Below are 17,468 nucleotides of genomic sequence, written 5' to 3'. Positions count from 1 at the left end.
GGCAGCAGGTGACTGGGGTATATATATCGGAAGGGTCTCTTTTCAGAGTAAAGCTTGAACAGGGAGGAGAAAACCGCCAAAATTGTTGTGGTTCTCAAAGTCAAAGAGGCATTGGGGCCAGATTTTAACATTTTTAAAAGAGCCAAACCTCTAAAATCTGTTCTTCTTCCTCTTTATCCTAACCCTTTTGAGTCAGCTGACACGGTAAAGTCAATGGCGCCCCAGTGGTCGGTCCCCAGCACAGTGTCTTGAATTAATTGATCAATCAATGAATTAATGCAAATGATGTCCCCCTGAGGAGCCGGGAAAGGGTGTAGCAGCCTTCTGCCTGGAGACAAGCTGGCCCCCTAAGGTGTGTGGCAGAGCCTCTCTCTGGGGCCCTCTCCTGGTTTGAAACTGGCCCCTCCGCTCCAGGGAGGCTGTGCTCCCGGCCACGGCAGTGGAGCGGGGGTCTTCCTCCCCCCCACTGTGTCAGACTGAGTCTCCTTGCTGGCTCTGTTTTCTGGAAAGCGTGGCCGGCGCTGTGGGTTTAGTGGGCGGCAGCAGCGTGTGCGGGAGGGTTGCAGGTTTGCGAGGGTGGTGCTGCGTGATGTGGGATGGTGGAGGGGGGGCCGGGGGACGGGGCTGGGAAGAACGCCCCTCTTTGGGGGCCTCCCTCCAGCCGGGTTTGGAGGCAAGCCCGGGATGGGCCGGCCAGCCTGGGAAGCATGCGGAGCCCACGATCTCCCAGCCGCTGGGGCCTCATTGTTCAATAAGGAGATTATGAGATGCCGCACGAGTGACGTGGTGGGGGGGCTGTCTTCAGGCCTGCGACTGGCCTTGTTTTGCACACAATGACTGTGTAGTGCAGCCCAGTCAGGGTCCACTCTGGAAGGCGGCAACTGCCTCAGCCTTTTTGGGTCTGAGTTGGCTCCGTGGCCACAGTGGATAAGCTCATCTACCTCCCTTTCCACCCAGCTACCGGAATCCGTCCCGTTGGAAAGCCCAAGGGCCCCCGCGGAAATGGTAGGACCCGGCTCGGCCCACTTCCTGAGACAGGGAGGAAAGAAGATCATCCTACACAGGACGTTGTTCTAGAAGCAGCAACGGTTCTAAACAGCCGGGCTTTATCTTTGAGGAAGTTCCAAGTTATGAGGGATTGTGCTTGAACTGCCAGGAGAGACCGGGTGCCTCCTGGAGGAGGAGGTGCCCCGGGATTGCTCGTCTCCGACACTCTTGTGCTCGGGTGAGAACAGGGAAGCAGGGTGAAGCGATCGCTGTGACATCTTTGTAGGATGCTGGGGTTGGGGGCCTGGAACTGATGCGTGCTTTGCTCTGCTGGCATTTCCGTGGGCATTTGCTAGGTATTGCTGGCGGTATTTAACCTATGGTAGGGCTGAACCCGTGTAAGAGAATAGTTTGCAACTGGGGTTTTGAACAAATTTGTGAACTTTAAATTAAAAACAAAAACAAAATAGGGCGCCTGGGTGGCTCGGTCGGTTAAATGTCTGTCTTCGGCTCAAGTCGTGATCCCAGCGACCTGGGATGGAGTCCTGCGTGGGGCTCCCTGCTTGGCGGGAGGTCTGCTTCTTCCTCTGCCCCTCCCCCTGCTAGGGCACGCACTCTCTCTCAAATAAATAAATAAATAAATTAAATAAATAAATAAAACAGAATAGGTGGGGTTGTGTTGCTGAACTTGGGACTCAGAGACAAAGCATCTGCTGATGAGGACCTGAGCCACAGAGCTGGGTTCAGATCCCAGCTGCGCCACCTGCTAGCTGTGTGACCTTGGGCAAGCTGCTTAACCTCACTGGGCCTCAGTTCCTCTTCTGTACAAGGTGGGGGTCATGACACGACTCATTTAGAAGGATTATTTGAGGATTATACGTACTAAATGAACCTGAGGGCCAGGCCCAGACTAAATGTTTAATAAATGTTCATTATCCGTGTTACCAGCATCAGTAGCCCTCATCTTCTCCTACTGAACCATAAACAGAACCAGAGTTTTTTCGGGAAAGTGGGAACTTCACAGGACTTGCATGGAAGGCCCCTGCTGTCTAATGGGGTTACAGGACAGCAGGGGGCCCGGCGATCCTGCACAAGGCCCTGGGATTATCCCCACTTTGCACCCGGGGACATGAAGGCTCAAAGGGGCCTGGGGACCTGCCCAGGTCGCATAGTGAGGGCTTGTCAGAGTGACCTCATCTGCCATCAGGGCCGCTTACCGCCTCGGTTGACAAGGGGTGCACCCTGGTTGCAAGCACGCTTTCACTTCCACATGAGAACGGGCCTCTTTCATTCCTTGGCCCGCCACCCACGTGGTGCCTCCAGTCCCCTCTGTGCGTGTGTTCGCGTCCGGGCCCAGGTTGAGTGTCTCCCCACACCCTCCCTGCCCTGTGCCTGTGGCTGCGTGGGCAGGGAACCGTGTGGCCACCCTGCGACCTGCCCCACCAGCTCCCCCTCTAGTGCCGACGCCCAGCTGCGGTTCCCGGACGGCCCCGGCCTCCTGCAGACCCCTCGCTGGGATGAGCCCCAGAGGGCCTGCGCCCTGGAGCAGATCTGCGGCGTGTTCCGCGTGGACCTGGGGCAGATGCGCTCCCTCCGCCTCTTCTTCAGGTGAGAGCCTCTGTGGGCCGCTTCCGGGAAGGCGGCTGGTGGTGCCGGGGGTCCTGGTGGGCAGGGCTTCGGGTCTTCCCAAATGTTGGCCTCCCCAGCATCACTAGGCTGGAGGGCAGGGGTACCCCAGGATGCCCACCCCCAGGAACCGGGTTGGGCCAGCTACCAGACTCTTCCACCGGCCCTCAGGGTAACGGTGGCCGGCTGTGGCTTGAGAGTCTGGCTTGGAGAAACAGCCGGACGGGGCCGCACAGAGAGCAGCTGCAGTCTGCTTCCGGGTCACCCAGGGACCGGCTCTGCAATTCAACCTGTGTGTGCGGGATGTGGCCGTGGCTTTCTGGAGGGAGGCTCCCCTTTCTCGTGGGGGACGGACCAATCGTGTCCTGTCTCGTGGCTGCATCCATTCTCTCCTGAAAAGCCCAGTGGCCCAGCCACGGAATAGCCCCAGTGGAAGACCTGGTCCAAGCAGGCGTGTCCCTGGAGGGTCCCGTTTATGGAAGGGCAGGCGAGGGGCTGGGTGTGCAGTGAGTTTCCCCGGAGGGAGAGGGGTCCAGCGCAGGCTGATGGAGGAGGCTGTCTCAGCGCCCATCCCACCTGGGTTCAAAATCGGATTCCACGAATGCCATACCCCCTGGATGTCCCTGAGAGGAGGGAGCATATGGGGGGGGGGGTCGGACACAAGGCCTCTCAGGCAGCTGTCCAGGGAGTGAGGACAGGAGTCCCCAGGACAGGGTTACTTTCCTCCTTCAGCCAAGGGGGTGGTGGTGGTGGTTCTGTGCGGTGCCGTGTTGTCCGCCCGCGGTCAGCGGCCAAACTCCAGGGGCCTTCGTGGGTCCTGCCTCTGGGGTCAGGGACAGAGACCTCTGACTATCCTGGGAAATAAAAGCCCGCGACGGCAGACTCATTGCCCCGTTCCCCTCCCCCGCGCGGCGGCCCAGCGATGAAGCCTGCACCAGCGGCCAGCTGGTGGTCGCCAGCCGCGAGAGCCAGTACAAGGTTTTCCACTTCCACCACGGCGGCCTGGACAAGCTGTCCGACGTGTTTCAGCGCTGGAAGTACTGCGCGGAGACGCAGCTCAAGGACCAGGTAGCCGGGGTCGGGGAGGCCGAAGGGCGCTGCCTTGGGGGAGGGGTGTGGAGAGGCCCCAGCCCCGGCCCCACACACTCGCCCCTGCCAGACCCACCCCCTGCCCTTCAAGCCTACCCGGGGGGTCCAGGGCTCCCCCCACCCACAGAAGCCTCGCCAGGTGCAGGGCGTGACCGTGACCCTGCCCCCCCCACCCCCCGGGGGTGGCTGGTCGCTGGGGGTGCTGGTAGGGCAGGACGCCGGCTCCTTGGGAAGTCAGTGCTCTGCGCTCGAGAAACCATGTTTTGACAAGATTTCCTGCCGTATTTTGCTCCATCTACATACAAATGTGATAAGAACTCTTTAATTATCTGTTGGAGAGACCGTCTGTGCTTATTAGAGAGGGGCCGACTTGGAGCTCCCCTTCCTTCCCACCGAGCCTCCTGCTGGCTCCCCTTATTACAGTAGTGTGGCTTGCTTTCCCCCTACATCGAGCAACCTTTGATTTTTGAATTAAATGTCAGCCGCAGTTTTGCCCTGGATTCGTGACTGCCCGTGGAGACAACCTGACAGGCGGGCTCCCTGCTCGGGGAACAGCGGTCCCTTTGTTTGTGGCCAATCACATGTAATTTATTGCAGGCCCTCCCGGCAGAGGGAAGTTGGGCCGTACGAGGCATTAATTCCGTTTTTTTGCGGCGGGCCGGGGGTCGCGGGGAGAGTGGGGGTGGCGGCCAGGGGGGCCGTGGTCTGTCGGCCGGTGGGTGGGTCGGTGGGAGGGGCGGGAGGAGCCCAGCGACCCGGGAAACCGATGTGAAGATGAAGGTATTTTCATTTTAATTGCGTCTAATTACACTTGCCGGTTAGGGGTTTGTATGTGGGGAGAGCGCCCCGTCCTTTCTGGGGAGGGAGAGGGGTTTTTCCGTCCTGGGGAGAGCAGGCTGGCTTCGGGCGACCCGCCCCCCGCCGGGTGCTCATCTCCTGGAGCTTCCCTCCGGGCCAGCAGGTCGCCGACGAAAAGACGTGCATGCAGTTCTCCATCCGCCGCCCCAAACTGCCGTCCTCGGAGACGCACCCCGAGGAGAGCATGTACAAGCGGCTGGACGTGGCGGCCTGGCTGCGGCACCTGAACGAGCTGGGCCAGGTGGAGGAGGGGTACAAACTGCGCAAGGTGAGCGGGGCAGGGGGGCCGGGGCCGCCTCCTGGGGGCTGCCCCCTCGAGCAGGGAGGCACGGTGTGAGACCGGCTGGTAAAGCAGTCCAGGCTCCGTGTGTTGAAAAGGAACCCTCCGGAGCGGGTTTGGGGTACCCTGCGGCCGGCTGCATAGAGCCGCTCGGGGTAAAATGCGGTGCTTCCAAAACCGGGATTAGGCCATGACGTGAGAACAACACGTTAATCTGAGTGCCCCACCGGGGCGGGCATTGACATTGAAATGAGCCTGGCTGTGTCCTGTATGGGAATGGAGGGCTGCCACTTTCCCTCCAAACATGTGCAAATCACAGCGACCTGAATCAAGGCATCAGTTGTCACCCAGGCCCAGCAAAGCCCCCAAAACACAAATCTCCGGGGATTGGGGGGTGCTTTGAGCCGCCCTGTGTTGGCCCCTCCCCAACTTCTGCCGCTTCCTGCAGGCCATTTTCTTCGGAGGCATTGATGTGTCAATCCGGGGGGAGGTCTGGCCTTTCCTGCTGCGATATTACAACCACGAGTCCACCTCGCAGGAGAGGGAGGCACTGCGGGCGCAGAAGCGTCGGGAGTACGCTGAGATCCAGCAGAAGAGGTAAGCCCCCCCACCCCGGCCCCTGCACCGGCCCTCCAGCCCACCCGGCCGGCCACCCGGGGGGAGTCAGCCGACCAGGCGATGGGCGTACAGTCCCGCACTGGTATTATGTTCCATGACCCAGACTCTCCTGGGAAGATGGGTCCCAGGCACGGGCTGATAGGCTTGGATAAGAGCCGTCATTATCCCTGGGGCTCGGCCGTGGCTCTCCTTAGCTCCGTGTCAGGGTCTGAGAGCTCGTCCCAGCAGGCTGAGCTCAGCAGCGACACCCCGCTGAGAACACCAAAGGAGGGGGGCACCAGCCAATGGCTGAGGTCTGTCCCGGCCTGGCTGAGCCCCGATGGGCAGGCGGTGGCCAGCTTCGCTCCCCCGCAATGCCCTCCCCAAGTTAGTGGGGAGCCAGAGGGTTTGACGGGGCAGCGGCCCAGCCCCCATCAGGACCAGGGGTGGGCGGGCGTGTGCCGCTCGCTGAGCCCCAGGCCCTCCACAGGCTCTCCATGACCCCGGAAGAGCACAGAGCCTTCTGGCGCGACGTGCAGTTCACCGTGGACAAGGACGTGGTGCGGACGGACCGCAGCAACCAGTTCTTCCGCGGCGAAGACAACCCGAACGTGGAGAGCATGAGGTACGCCTTCCCCGCCAGCGGGCTTCTCCCTGCCGGGAGGACAGCCCTGCGTCCCCCTCCACCTCCTCACCTGCCACTCTGGGTCACCTCCCCCCGCGGGCCCCCTCCGCCGGCCACCTGCGAAGGAGCGGGTTAGCAGCAGGGCTGGGGTCTGCCTTCCAGGTCCAGAAGTGGAGGTTCGTGAGCTATTTTATTTAGGCAAATCGGTCAACGTCGTGTGGCCAGTCCCTCCCCAGGGGACCAGCAAAGCCTCCCATCCCCTGGGCCTCCACCAGGCCTGGCTGGCTTGGCTCCCACCAGCCCTGGGTGAGCCTCCCTCCGGGCCTCCCAGCGATGAAACCACACAGAACCCGAGGTGGGCATCTCTGACGTTCTGCTGTCTGGTGAATGATTGCACAACATTAGCAGCCCGTAAAAATGTCCCAGCCAGCCTGCCCTTTGTCCCGGGTGGGCAGCGACCATCAAGAAAATCAGACCCACGTGCCTCTTTCCCCTGCTCTGGAGGTCTGGGCCTGGTAAGAGGCTACCGTAGGCCCCTCTGTTTCCCTAGACTCTGAGGACAGTCCCCAGAGCTGCCTCCCTTACCCTGAGATCGAGGTGAAGGGGGTCTTCAGACTGGGTGACAGGCCACCCAGAGCGCAGCAAGGGCGGGCCATGTCAAGACCCCCCTCTCGCTGACCGCCTGCTCTCTGCCCTGCACCCCTAGGAGGATCCTGCTGAACTACGCCGTGTATAACCCGGCCATCGGCTACTTCCAGGGCATGTCAGACCTGGTGGCGCCCATCCTGGCCGAGGTCCTGGACGAATCGGACACCTTCTGGTGCTTTGTGGGTCTGATGCAGAACACGATCTTCGTCAGCAGCCCTCGGGACGAGGACATGGAGAAGCAGCTGGTGAGGCTGGGGGACGCGGGTTACAGCATGCCGGGGGGAGGGCACACCGCCTCCTGCCCTGGCCGCCAGAGAGCTTGGGGGCTGCGTGTGTCGTGGCCGCTGTGGGTCCACAGGCAGAAAGCCAGGCATTGCCAATGGAGCCTGGGGACTTAGCCATGGGCCTCTGGGAAGACCCAGCTTCCTGGGAGCAACGCAGGCCCCTCCTCAGTCCCAAGCCACAGGGACATCTGGGCTGCTCCCTGCAGGGGTCCAACACAGGATGCAGGGTTGGGAGGGTCTCCTGAGGCCCCCTGGGCAGTTGCCACGCCCCAACCCAGGCCCCAGGCCTCTCCTGGAGTGCCCAGCCCGATCACCCCTTCCCCACAGCCTCCCCTCACGGGAAAGACCCAGCAGCTCTGAGGGGTGGGGAGGTGGGCCGCAGGGTGCTCACGCTGGCCGATCAGAAAGCATCCTCCCGGCTGTCTCCAGAGAGAATGATGGGCTCCTGGTGTGGGAGGGGCTTGAGAGTCGGGGAACCCTGCCCAGCTCCCCACACACGCGCCCCACCCCAGCTGCCCTCTCTGCATGGGGTCCATTGATGTCAGGTTTCCACGGCACCTGGGGAGGTAATTATGGGGTCGGGACACAATTGGCCCTGATGGGCTCGGGCTGCACACGGCCCCGTGACCCTTAGCGGCCAGAGACGGGTCTTCTCCAGGGTTCGGAAGTCAGCAGCCCGAACTGGGCGTTGCCACAAGTAGCCTTGACCTTGTCCCTCGCCCACAGCCCTGGTGGTGACCTGACGTGCCCGAAACGAGTGCCCTCAGGTTCAGAAATGCCCCCTCCCGGCTGGAAGTCAGCTCTGGAGGATGGTGGATCTTGGCGATGGGAAGGTGGTTGGGGGTTTCCATGCGTGATCTGCTCGCCTTCCCCGGAAGAGGGGACGGCAGAAACAGCCCTGTGGGGTGTCTGAGGCCTGGGGAGCCTGCCCGTCCGCGGTGGGGCAGCACGCTCCCCGGGAAGCTGATCCCGCCGAAATCAGGGAGTGGCGAGCCAAGACGGGGTGGGGAGTCGGGTTCCCACAGCAGAATAACGTGGCAGGTGCGGATGCAGCCAAGGGAGGCCCAGGGCCTGGGGTGGGGGCTTCTCAGGCTGGGGGCCCGTGGGAGGGCCTCGGGGGGAGGGGGCATCTTGGGCAGAGCCCGGGGGCTCAGCGGTTCTGGCCTTGCCCCCAGCTCTACCTGCGGGAGCTGCTGCGGCTGACGCACGTGCGCTTCTACCAGCACCTGGTGTCGCTGGGCGAGGACGGCCTGCAGATGCTCTTCTGCCACCGCTGGTTGCTGCTGTGCTTCAAGCGCGAGTTCCCCGAGGCCGAGGCGCTGCGGATCTGGGAGGCCTGCTGGGCCCACTACCAGGTGAGCCAGGCCGGGGCGCTGGGCCCTGGTCTCCGGCCACACCCTGCAAGGAGGGCCGCTTCTGGGTAGCTGTGCACCGGTTCTGGGGTTCCCACCCCCGCAACCCCAGCCTGCAGAGACCACACACCAGCCCTGTACCAGCCCACTGCTTTCTCGTCCCACCCCTTGTCCCCTGTCCTTTGGGGCTGGTTTCAGGCCTATAGCTCGCCTCCCAAGTAACTGAAACGGATGCGAATTGCCCACTGACTGAGCTCATTACCGCGTCCTGCGGCCGCGCTCCCTGCTGCCACAACCAATCAGTGCGAAAGACATCTGTGCGGGTGAGCAGGCCCCTGCAGCCCAGGCCGCCAGGCCCTCCTCTCCCCCACCCCCCGCACGCCTGGAACTGCTCAGGGAGAGAGCCGGAGACCCTGCGTCCCCGTCAGCTCCTCAGGAGCGCCCAGGACACACCACCCCTCCCCAGATATCCGCTGCAAAGCCCCCGAGAGCAGCGTGCGGCCCCGTCACGCGGCTTTAACACCCAAATGAGCAACAAGCTGGCTGTGTTCAAAGATGGGCAAGTCTCTTTGGATCCATCAGCCTTTAAAGAAAGAAAAAAATTGTACCGACGCATCTGGGAGGTGGCCAGGATCCTTTCTGCAAGGGCCAGCTCTGCCCTCGCCGTGGAAGCCAGGAGCTTCCGTTAGAGAAGCCGGCGGGCAGATGGGAAGCCCGGCCAGCCCGCAGACGCGTGAGCCGGCCCACTCCGCTCTCGCTGGCTTCGCTGGAGGAGCGTCTCTGAGTCCCCGAGGCCATGCTGGTGCCCCAAGCCGTCTCCGACCCCACCCGCGCGCCCTCTGCCCCCCGCCCTGCGCCCTGCCTGAATGAGGGAGCCCGGCGCTCTGCATTCATCGGGGGACGCACAGCACGGATGGGCCAAAATGCGGGGCCACATGTGGTTTTTTTGCATCGCGTCTGCTGTGCAAGGCTCCACCGATGTTCCTCCAGCAGCAGGGGACGCCCCGTTTAGGCTCCCGTCACAGGTGGACTCTGCGCGCCACCCAGCCACCGGAGCCACTTGGCCTGGCGCTTTCCATCCCTGTGCTCGTCTCCATCCTAAGTGTCATGGAATCCAGCGGAAACCTTGGGAGAGGCCCCTCTGGGCATCTCTAACGGCCGCCATTCTGCGTGAAGTTCACTGATCAGTTGATGTTTCTCAGACCCTGGACCGTATTGGCCCCACACCTTGATGACATTGTGGTGCAGGGGTTCAGGGGGAGGTGGTCGAATGCTGGGAGTGGGAGTAGGTTACTTCCTCAGGAGTACGCGTCCTGGGCTGGTGGGGGGCTCTTCTGAAGTGAGCCCTGTGACTGTGGGGGCCAGACTGCCCCGGTCCTGTCCTGTGAATGGAGTTAGTCCTGTCCTGCTGCCCAGCCCTGTGTGGGACACGCCTCACCCCTTCCTCCCCATGTTTCTCTCTCCGAGGAGCAGCACACACCCCCCTTCCCGGAATCCCGCTGTCTCCTGCCGTGGCCCAGCTGAGGAGCCAAAGCAGGAACAAATCCATTCCGGATTAGTTCAAAGGAAGGGGCCGGGCAGCCTGGGGGTCAGTCTGTCCCGGGCAGGCAGGGCGTGGGGCGTCTGCGGACTCCAGCCTCTGCCAGAATTGTGGGCTCCGCCCAGCTGGCCTCCCTGTTCCGTCCGGCTGGCCGGTTGACATTGGGAGACTAAACACGGGCTTCCTGGTGCTCCTTACTCTTCCTCTGCCCTCGGGGGCCCACGTGAATCAAAGGCAGCGCCCCCTCCCGGCATCCGGGGCCCCCTCCCAGCATCCGGGCGGGGGGAGCTCACAGGAAGAGCCCTGTCAAGTGTGGGCACACTGACGTCCTGCCGGGTGCCTGGTGTTGCTGGGCCCTGGGGTGAGGTAGTCTCTAGGGAGGGCAGCAGGGTCCTCCGTGGGGTCCGTGAGGAGACAGTGAAAGACAGCAGGATCATCCCGACGCTCCGTGGGGGCCCCCCGGGGCTGTCTCGCTCCTCCCTGTTAGGATCATCTCCATTTCTTAGCAACAAACTTAGGGGTCATCTCTGGGGCAAGAGTTGGGATGTTCAGCCAGGAGGGAGGAAGGTGCTGAGCGGAGGGTGGCTGCTAGAACGTTCTTGATGGCGTGTCCACAGCCCACTGGCCGCGTTCTGACCCATCGCCGATGGTCACGAGCTCTTCTCGGCCCTTTGTGAATAGGCTTCTTCGCGGTGAGCCAGGGCCAGCCTTCCGAGGAAGCTCCCGCCTGGCCCCGTGATGGAGTGTCCCCGGGGGGACCTAGCAGCAGGGGTAGCTCGAGCGGCCGCCCCTTTGCATGTCACAGCAGCCTGTGGGTGTAGTACTGACCTTGGCCGGAGCGCAGGTGGGCAAACAGGGAACGCGGCTCGGCCCAGAGGGCTCACCCCACAGCTCTGCCCTCAGCCGCCACCTGCGCCCTTCTCCCCCTCAGACCGATTACTTCCACCTTTTCATCTGCGTGGCCATCGTGGCCATCTACGGGGATGACGTCATTGAGCAGCAGCTGGCCACCGACCAGATGCTCCTGCACTTCGGAAACCTGGCCATGCACATGAACGGGGAGCTGGTTCTCCGCAAGGTGAGTGCCCGCCCCTCCCCCACGCGGCCCCTCCCACCAGGCTTGCAGAGCCCCGCCCCCTGGCCACAGAGCCCCGCCCACACACCGAGCCCCCAGTATGGGGGCGGGGCTTGAGCGGACCCGGCTCTGGGGAGCTCCCGGCGCAGGGCTGGTCCACCTCCAGGCCGGGACACCAGAGTCCTTGGCGGTGTGGAGAGACCAAGTGGTCCGGCTTGACAGACACTCCCCCCGCCCGCCCTTGGGCTCCGCCGTCCGCCCAGAGCCGGCAGCTTGAGAAGGCAGCGTTGGGGGGAGGGTGGCCACATGTCCCCCGCGGCTAGCGGAGGGGCCGGGGTGCTGCTGACCACTCCCCACTTCCCGGTCTCCGCCTGCGATGCCCCAGGTGGGAGGCCTGTCGTGGCCTTCGGGGGCTGGCAGGAGCGACACAGAGGCCAGCGGTCGCGTGGGTAGGAAGTGGGCACAGCGCTGTCCACGGCCGCGCGAGCGGACTGGGCGGAGGACGAAAGGCGACGCCACGGGGCCGCCGGAGCGCTGGGGCGTCCCAGCCGGGGGCTGAGTCGGAGCGGGCAGACGGAAGGGCAGGGACTGAGACGGGCCCCTGGGCCGCCGGGCTCACCCTCCCGAGGAAGGCGTTTGGGAGCCTGCGCCACCCTCCGCGCTCTGTCCTCTCGCAGGCGCGGAGCCTGCTGTACCAGTTCCGCCTCCTGCCCCGCGTCCCCTGCAGCCTGCACGACCTGTGTAAGCTGTGCGGGACCGGCATGTGGGACAGCGGCTACATGCCCGCCGTGGAGTGCACGGGCCACCACCCGGACTCGGAGAGCTGTCCCTACGGGGGCACCGTGGAGACGCCCTCGCCCAAGCCCGCCAGAGAAGGCAAGAAGGGCCGGAAGACGCCGCGGGAAGGCTTCGGTTTCCGCAGATAGGCGGGGCTCCCCGCGCTGGACGAAGGTGGAGGGACCCCAGAGGGCCTGGGCATGGGGGAGGGGTTGGGGAATGGGTGTGGAGGGGTCAGGGGAGGGTGGAGAGGAAAGGGGGGACTTGGGGCAACCGGAAGGGGACCTTTTTGTATTCACGACATAAGGCCAGAGAAAAGTCACCTAGCAGAAGAGCAGGGCCAGAAGGTGCGGTCCTTCTGCCTGGAGAGGGGGCCGGCTGGCTTCTCGGGGGTCTGCCTTTGGCGGGTCTCAGCGAGCCTCAGGGACTCCTCCAGCTCCGCCCACACAGGCAGCGCAGCCAGGCGGTGTGAAAGGAGCCGAGGGCCTGCTCACCCAGCAGCACAGGAAGGCAGAGCCGAAGGGGGTCCCGTCCAGCCCAGGGACATCTTTGTGAGCTGAACATGCCCCCTCATCAGGGCCCATTTCCTGAGCGGGCCAGTCTCAGCTTTGCACAGCTTCAAAGCTAATACAAAGATGTCTGGAAAAAGAAAAAAAGAAGAAACCCGGTGATTTCAGAACAAACAAGTGTAGGAGCAGCCTGAGGGTCTGAGAAGCTGGGGGCTCTTCAGTGGCTGTTTACGCACTTTATCCTCCTGGGATGTGAAGCAGTCTGCCTGCCGCTGAGCCCGAGACGTGGGCTGTTGGGGGTGGTCGGGCCCTCTCCCACGCTGGGGGCGCGTGTTCTCCATGAGGGTCTCAGACGTCAAGATCAGCCTCACCGAGCACGGCAGCCAGCTGGGGGCCGCATGGGCTGGGCCCTGGGTGTGCAGGCGAAATCCCCACCCTCTGGGGGAGGCTGAGCCCCCGGGACGAGGCATCCGAGAGGCCTGGAAGGACCTTTGCTTTTCTGCAGGGCCTGCTTGGTGTGACCGTGGGCCTTCGCAGGTGGCCGGGCGCAGTGGCGGCCCCGTCATGTAGCGGGCACTCAGGACTCCGCTCCCACCTCTGGAAGATTTCTGTCGGTTGCTCCTTCTGGGATTTAGTGACAATGGACAGAGGAAGGCGTGGGAGCCCCCAGCCGGCTGGAAAGCATCCAGCTGTCTGCACAGAAAGCGATTCTTGAGCTGGTGGGCTCATGGAGGCTCGAATCCTTCTCCAATTCTCCCGCACACCCGGGAAGTGCCGAGAGTCCTGGTGGAGACACCGCCCTACCGAGGCTTCTTTCCGCTCTTCTCCCCGGAGAGCCAGCCACGCTGCTGGTGCCACGTTCAAAAGATGTTTTTCGACGGGAGAGAGCAAGTTACCCGCCGCCTTCTTCGAAGCTTGTCTGTTTTCCATGAGCTCCAACATCTCCGAGTTGCCAGAGCCTTCTGGGGAGAGCCCTCTGGAGCCCCCTCAGTCCCCGGGTCCTGGGGGGCTGGCCGTTTCAGCCCTGCAGCAGGGTCCAGGCTGGGTGGGGTGGACTTCTCACCTGCTCTACGTCTGGGAAAGGGGGTTGGATGCCTTTCTGTGCCAGCCCCCAGTCTGCTGTGGAAAAGATGCTGTACCGATCCGGCACTAGAAACCATCTCGCTGTGAGGAGGAGCATCGGCTAGCCACTCCTGCAACCGTGCCGCGTAGTGAAGAGCCCCCAGACCCATCTCCCACCCCATGTAGGGTCAGCGGTTTAGACTGGGCACCTCTGGTCTTGGCTGGCTGTGTGCCCATGTTTGGCTCAGAAGGGCTGCTCCTGTGTGTAGAGACCAGACCTGGCGCTGTCTCTTGCCCCACCCCACCCCCGCAAGCTGACCTTGGTCAAGACGAAAGTGCAGAAGCTGCCTTCCCAAGCCTCAGAGGAGGCCACCCTCGCTGACATCCCATTGCTAAAGCAAGTCCCATGTCTGGACTCAGCATCCAGAGCTGGGGAGTGGACCTTCCCTTTAGCAAGAGGAGCTGAATGGTGATGGCAGGGGGCTGGGAAGTCCGAGGGGGAGGAACTGGGCTGTGGGTATGTGTGCCATCCCCTCCAGGAGGTTTTGGTCCAAATAGCCCTGTCTGGGAACTCTCCTGTCAGGGGGCAGGACTTCCCTTTGAAAGGCAGGAGATGCCGAGGGCGAAAAGGATGCTTCTCAGCTCACCCCATCTAGGAGGCAGCAGCCGTGCATTTTACTGAGACACCTTGTGCCTTCGGGCTGCTGTGGATTTGTTGGCGGGGGCGGGGGGGCAGGTGTCCAGGGATCCTTTCCCTTTGGAGGGTCCTGAGTACAAGGCATTCATGCTGAGTTCCGGCTCCCACAGCTCCCCGAGACAACATGCCAAGTGCCACACCCCCCCACTGCTCCCGACGCACGCCCCTGTGCTGAGCCGGGCCCCCAGGAGATCTGTGCCTCTAGAACAGCTGAAATCTCAGGAACCAAAGCCCTGGGAGCGTGGGCGCTTGGAGGAAAGGCTGCTCTGGAGGGCTGGGGAAGGCCCGCCTTGCAGGGCTCCCTTAATCTAGGTGCATTTAGAGGAAGCCAGCCAAAAACCCTGCAGCCCCAGGATTCTTCCCAGCCGGCAGAAAGCATTAGGGTGATAATTCCGTCATTAGACTTCTAGCCTTCCCACCTCCCAAACGTGCAAATATGGGATAATCAGCCCGGCACGGCCATTGTCGGTGATGCTGCTTATTTAACCCATTTTTTTAAATGACACTTAATGTTATTGGCTGGTGTGCGTGCGCACGCATACTTAATTTCCCTCCCGCTAATGTCTGTGCTGACGTTCCAGGATGTTGCCGGGGCCCCTGGGAAGAGAGGGAGCCTTTGATACGCTCCTGCTAGTGTAGATGGGGCCGCATGGCAGGGGCTCGCCGGCCCAGAGAGGGTTCCCGTTCCCAGAGAGGAAGGGACGGCGGGAAGGTGCTGGGAAGGGTGGGGGCCGCGCAGGCTGGCAGGGTTGCGTGTTGTTAGGTGCAGAGAACAGTGTTCTTATTCCAGAAGGCTCCAACTCAAGTCCCAGCCAGGAAGATTTGGAACCCACAAGTTGTGGGATTTCTTGTCCCTGAGCCCATCAGTGGGGAGTGGATGGGGTTGGGAGGGGCCCCTCTGCACAGAGGACGGTCTGCGGTCCAGCAGGGGTGGCCCGGTTCCCTGGGGGCCTCCGTCTGCGTGCCATGAGTAGGTGTGTTGTTCTGATCGGCTGCGTGTCCAGCAGCACGGAGGTTTTCAAATCCCAGACCTGAAGCACGTGTCCTTTGAGTTATTCCATAAGAGGCTAACCTGAAGCCCCGTCCGGGGAGGGCAGCCGGACAGGACAAAGCTTCTGGTCCTAAGACGGTGGCTTCTCCCAGGCTAGGTGGTGGGGGCTGGCAGAGGTCAGCCACACTAATCTTTGACAGGTGGCCGTCCAGAAATGGGGCAAAGACTGGGGGCCATCGTGGTGGAGGGTGGTGCTCTGTGGCTTCCCCCTTGTATTTTGGGAGGCCCCTCCAAGCTCTCGTGGCCATTCCTTGTTTGGTAGACATGACCCGGAGCATGGCAGGCTCAGGACGACGGGAATGTGCTCACAGCGGAGCCTGGCGGGAGCCTCAGTCCTCCAGCTGGCCTCCCCTCCCCCGCAGGGACGCTGGCGGGTGTCAGGGACACCAGGGTTCACGCGGCAAAGAGAAGGAACCCTCTCCCAGTTTGCCCAGCAGAGGCCCCTGGTGGCCGCCCCGTAGGGAGGAAGAGGCGTTCCCCCGGGAAGACCCACACACGTGCAGGGGTGTGGAATGGGCCAGAGGAGGTGGCCTGAGGCTGGGCATGCCACATCCCCAGAGACTCTAGGGAACCAGACCCAGGATCCCCCGAGGCCGGTGTTTCTAAGCCACACGGCAAGGCTGTCCCTTGGAGTGAAAACATTCTGTCCCTGGATGTTCCTGGCTCAAAGGGAACGGCCCCAAAATAAACAGCTCATGTCCTCCCAAGTTGTGAAGGCTGAGGCCTGGGCTCCCTCTAGGGGGTAAGTGGGGTTGAGCCTCAGTTTCCCCATCTGAAGAATGAGAAGGTTGACACCCGCCACTCAGGGAAGAGTCCACTGACCTTGGCCTTCAGCAGCCTTGCCCGAGAGCCGCAACGTGCCCCCTGGCTCCAGAGCCCTCCCTGCTTTGGGAGTCAGCAAACCCATTCCCTCTCACGCCCACCTTGCTGCGTACCCGGCCGACGGGAATCTCTCTGTGCCTCTTCTGTAACATTCACCCTACGCCCTCCACTCCTGCCACCACGAAAAGTCAACCACGAACCATAACCTCAGCACCCCTGCAAGGCGTCTGCGTAGGCGTGCAAGGCTCTTCCGCGGGAAAGTGGTCCGTGCAGGCAAGGTCTGACCCTTCCGCAGAAACCCCCTGCGCGGGGACTCTGGCCTCCTGGGTCAGTACTGTTGGACCCCGGGAGGGGCCTCCCTCAGCCTTCAGGGAGCAGGGCAGGGGTGCATGCGACCTGCGGGCATCTGGCCCTTTAAATATGTGGCATTGAATTTCTAGGTGGGGCGGGCGCCGGCAGAGCCCAGGGCCCTCCTCTCCAGCGGCTCTGCTCGGAGGGCAGGGCTCTGCCTTGATCAGGTCCACCTTGATTAACAGATTACTCTTGTCCATGGCAAGCAATTCTTCGTGTTTTGTTTTGTTTCGTTTGTGAGTACAATCACCTGTTGGGCCCGCAGCCCAGGACTGGTCACCACCACCCCAGCCGCGCTTCCGCCTCCCGTGGATTCCCCTGAAAAGTAAATAAAACCACACTGACAACAGACAGACGCTGTCCGGCGCCTCCGAAAGGCCCCGTGGGGTCTGTTCGGCCCCCGTGTGGCAGGTTCCAGTGCTGGGCACAGAGGGCCCCCCAAGAAGAGCCCCCAGATGCCAGGGGATTCCGTGATGGGGAAGGAGAAGGGACCAATGACCGGGGCTGTGCGGGAGGGAGGGCCCGGTCCGGGGCCAGGAGCAAGGGAGGCTCCTGCCTCTGCCTCGGAGGGGTCGGTGGGGGAGTTCAGGAAAGGCTGGGGAAGGCCTGGGAACCCCCGGCAAGTGGGGGCCCCGCGCCCCGGCCCGGCGTGCCTGGAAGCACACAGTGTTTTATTGAGCCTCGACTGCCAGGGCTCCGATTTCAGGAAAAGCTGGAGTCTTGCATTTGGGAACTTTTTTAAGGAGGCAAATAAGGTGAATTTGACCTTGTTGCAGGGCGTGGGGGGGGGGGAGTTGAGAAGCTGTGTCCGCTCCCCTCACCTCACCAGCCCACCGAGCACCCCTGCGAGGCCAGGCCCCCGGGGGGACTGCGGGAGGCTGGGCAGGGGAGGCTGGGGTGGTTCCGGGTTCTCCGGGAGCAGGGGCTGGGGTGACGAGCTCCTAGCCCCCACAGCGGCACCTTTGGCTTGAAGCTGGCTCTCCACTGTTCTGTGTGTGCCTTCCCGTTCTGTGCCGCACGGGGCGGAGGGCAGTGCCAAGCTCTCCTGGATGTCTACACCGCGGGCTGGCTCCTGTCTGCGGGGCCCGCCTCGCCACCCCGCCTGCACGCTGCATGCCCGGGTGCCCCTGCCTGAGGCTGGCTGGGCAAGTGCCTTCTGGGCGGGGTGGGGGGTGGAGCGGGGGGCTGGGCAGCAGGAGACACGATGCATGAGCGAGGCTGGTGGTGCCCCTTAGGGA

General features: G+C 62.8%; 1 protein-coding gene across 4 annotated transcripts in view; it reads left to right on the top strand.

Moving 5' to 3' along the window:
- TBC1D16 (TBC1 domain family member 16) overlaps positions 1 to 16,581 on the top strand; it is a 74,046-nt gene extending 57,465 nt beyond the window's left edge. Inside the window, exons 4-13 of one of the 4 annotated variants that reach the window (XM_032319640.1) lie at positions 2,434 to 2,595; positions 3,534 to 3,681; positions 4,664 to 4,828; positions 5,289 to 5,437; positions 5,928 to 6,062; positions 6,769 to 6,955; positions 8,170 to 8,349; positions 10,818 to 10,964; positions 11,639 to 11,912; positions 12,189 to 16,581. In XM_032319640.1, the coding sequence (XP_032175531.1) occupies positions 2,434 to 2,595; positions 3,534 to 3,681; positions 4,664 to 4,828; positions 5,289 to 5,437; positions 5,928 to 6,062; positions 6,769 to 6,955; positions 8,170 to 8,349; positions 10,818 to 10,964; positions 11,639 to 11,887 (1,522 nt within the window). In that variant the 3' untranslated portion in view covers positions 11,888 to 11,912; positions 12,189 to 16,581. Of the gene's footprint in view, positions 1 to 2,433; positions 2,596 to 3,533; positions 3,682 to 4,663; positions 4,829 to 5,288; positions 5,438 to 5,927; positions 6,063 to 6,768; positions 6,956 to 8,169; positions 8,350 to 8,544; positions 8,670 to 10,817; positions 10,965 to 11,638 lie in introns of those variants that run through there. The other 3 variants (XR_004280366.1, XM_032319641.1, XM_032319639.1) reach the window with 3 other exon arrangements.
- The last annotated feature ends 887 nt before the right edge of the window (positions 16,582 to 17,468 follow it).

This window comes from Mustela erminea, chromosome 18, assembly GCF_009829155.1.
Source record: "Mustela erminea isolate mMusErm1 chromosome 18, mMusErm1.Pri, whole genome shotgun sequence".
NCBI classification, from domain to species: Eukaryota; Metazoa; Chordata; class Mammalia; order Carnivora; family Mustelidae; genus Mustela; species Mustela erminea.
The sequence above is the reverse complement of the archived record's forward strand: the minus strand, read 5'-3'. Positions and strand labels throughout refer to the sequence as shown.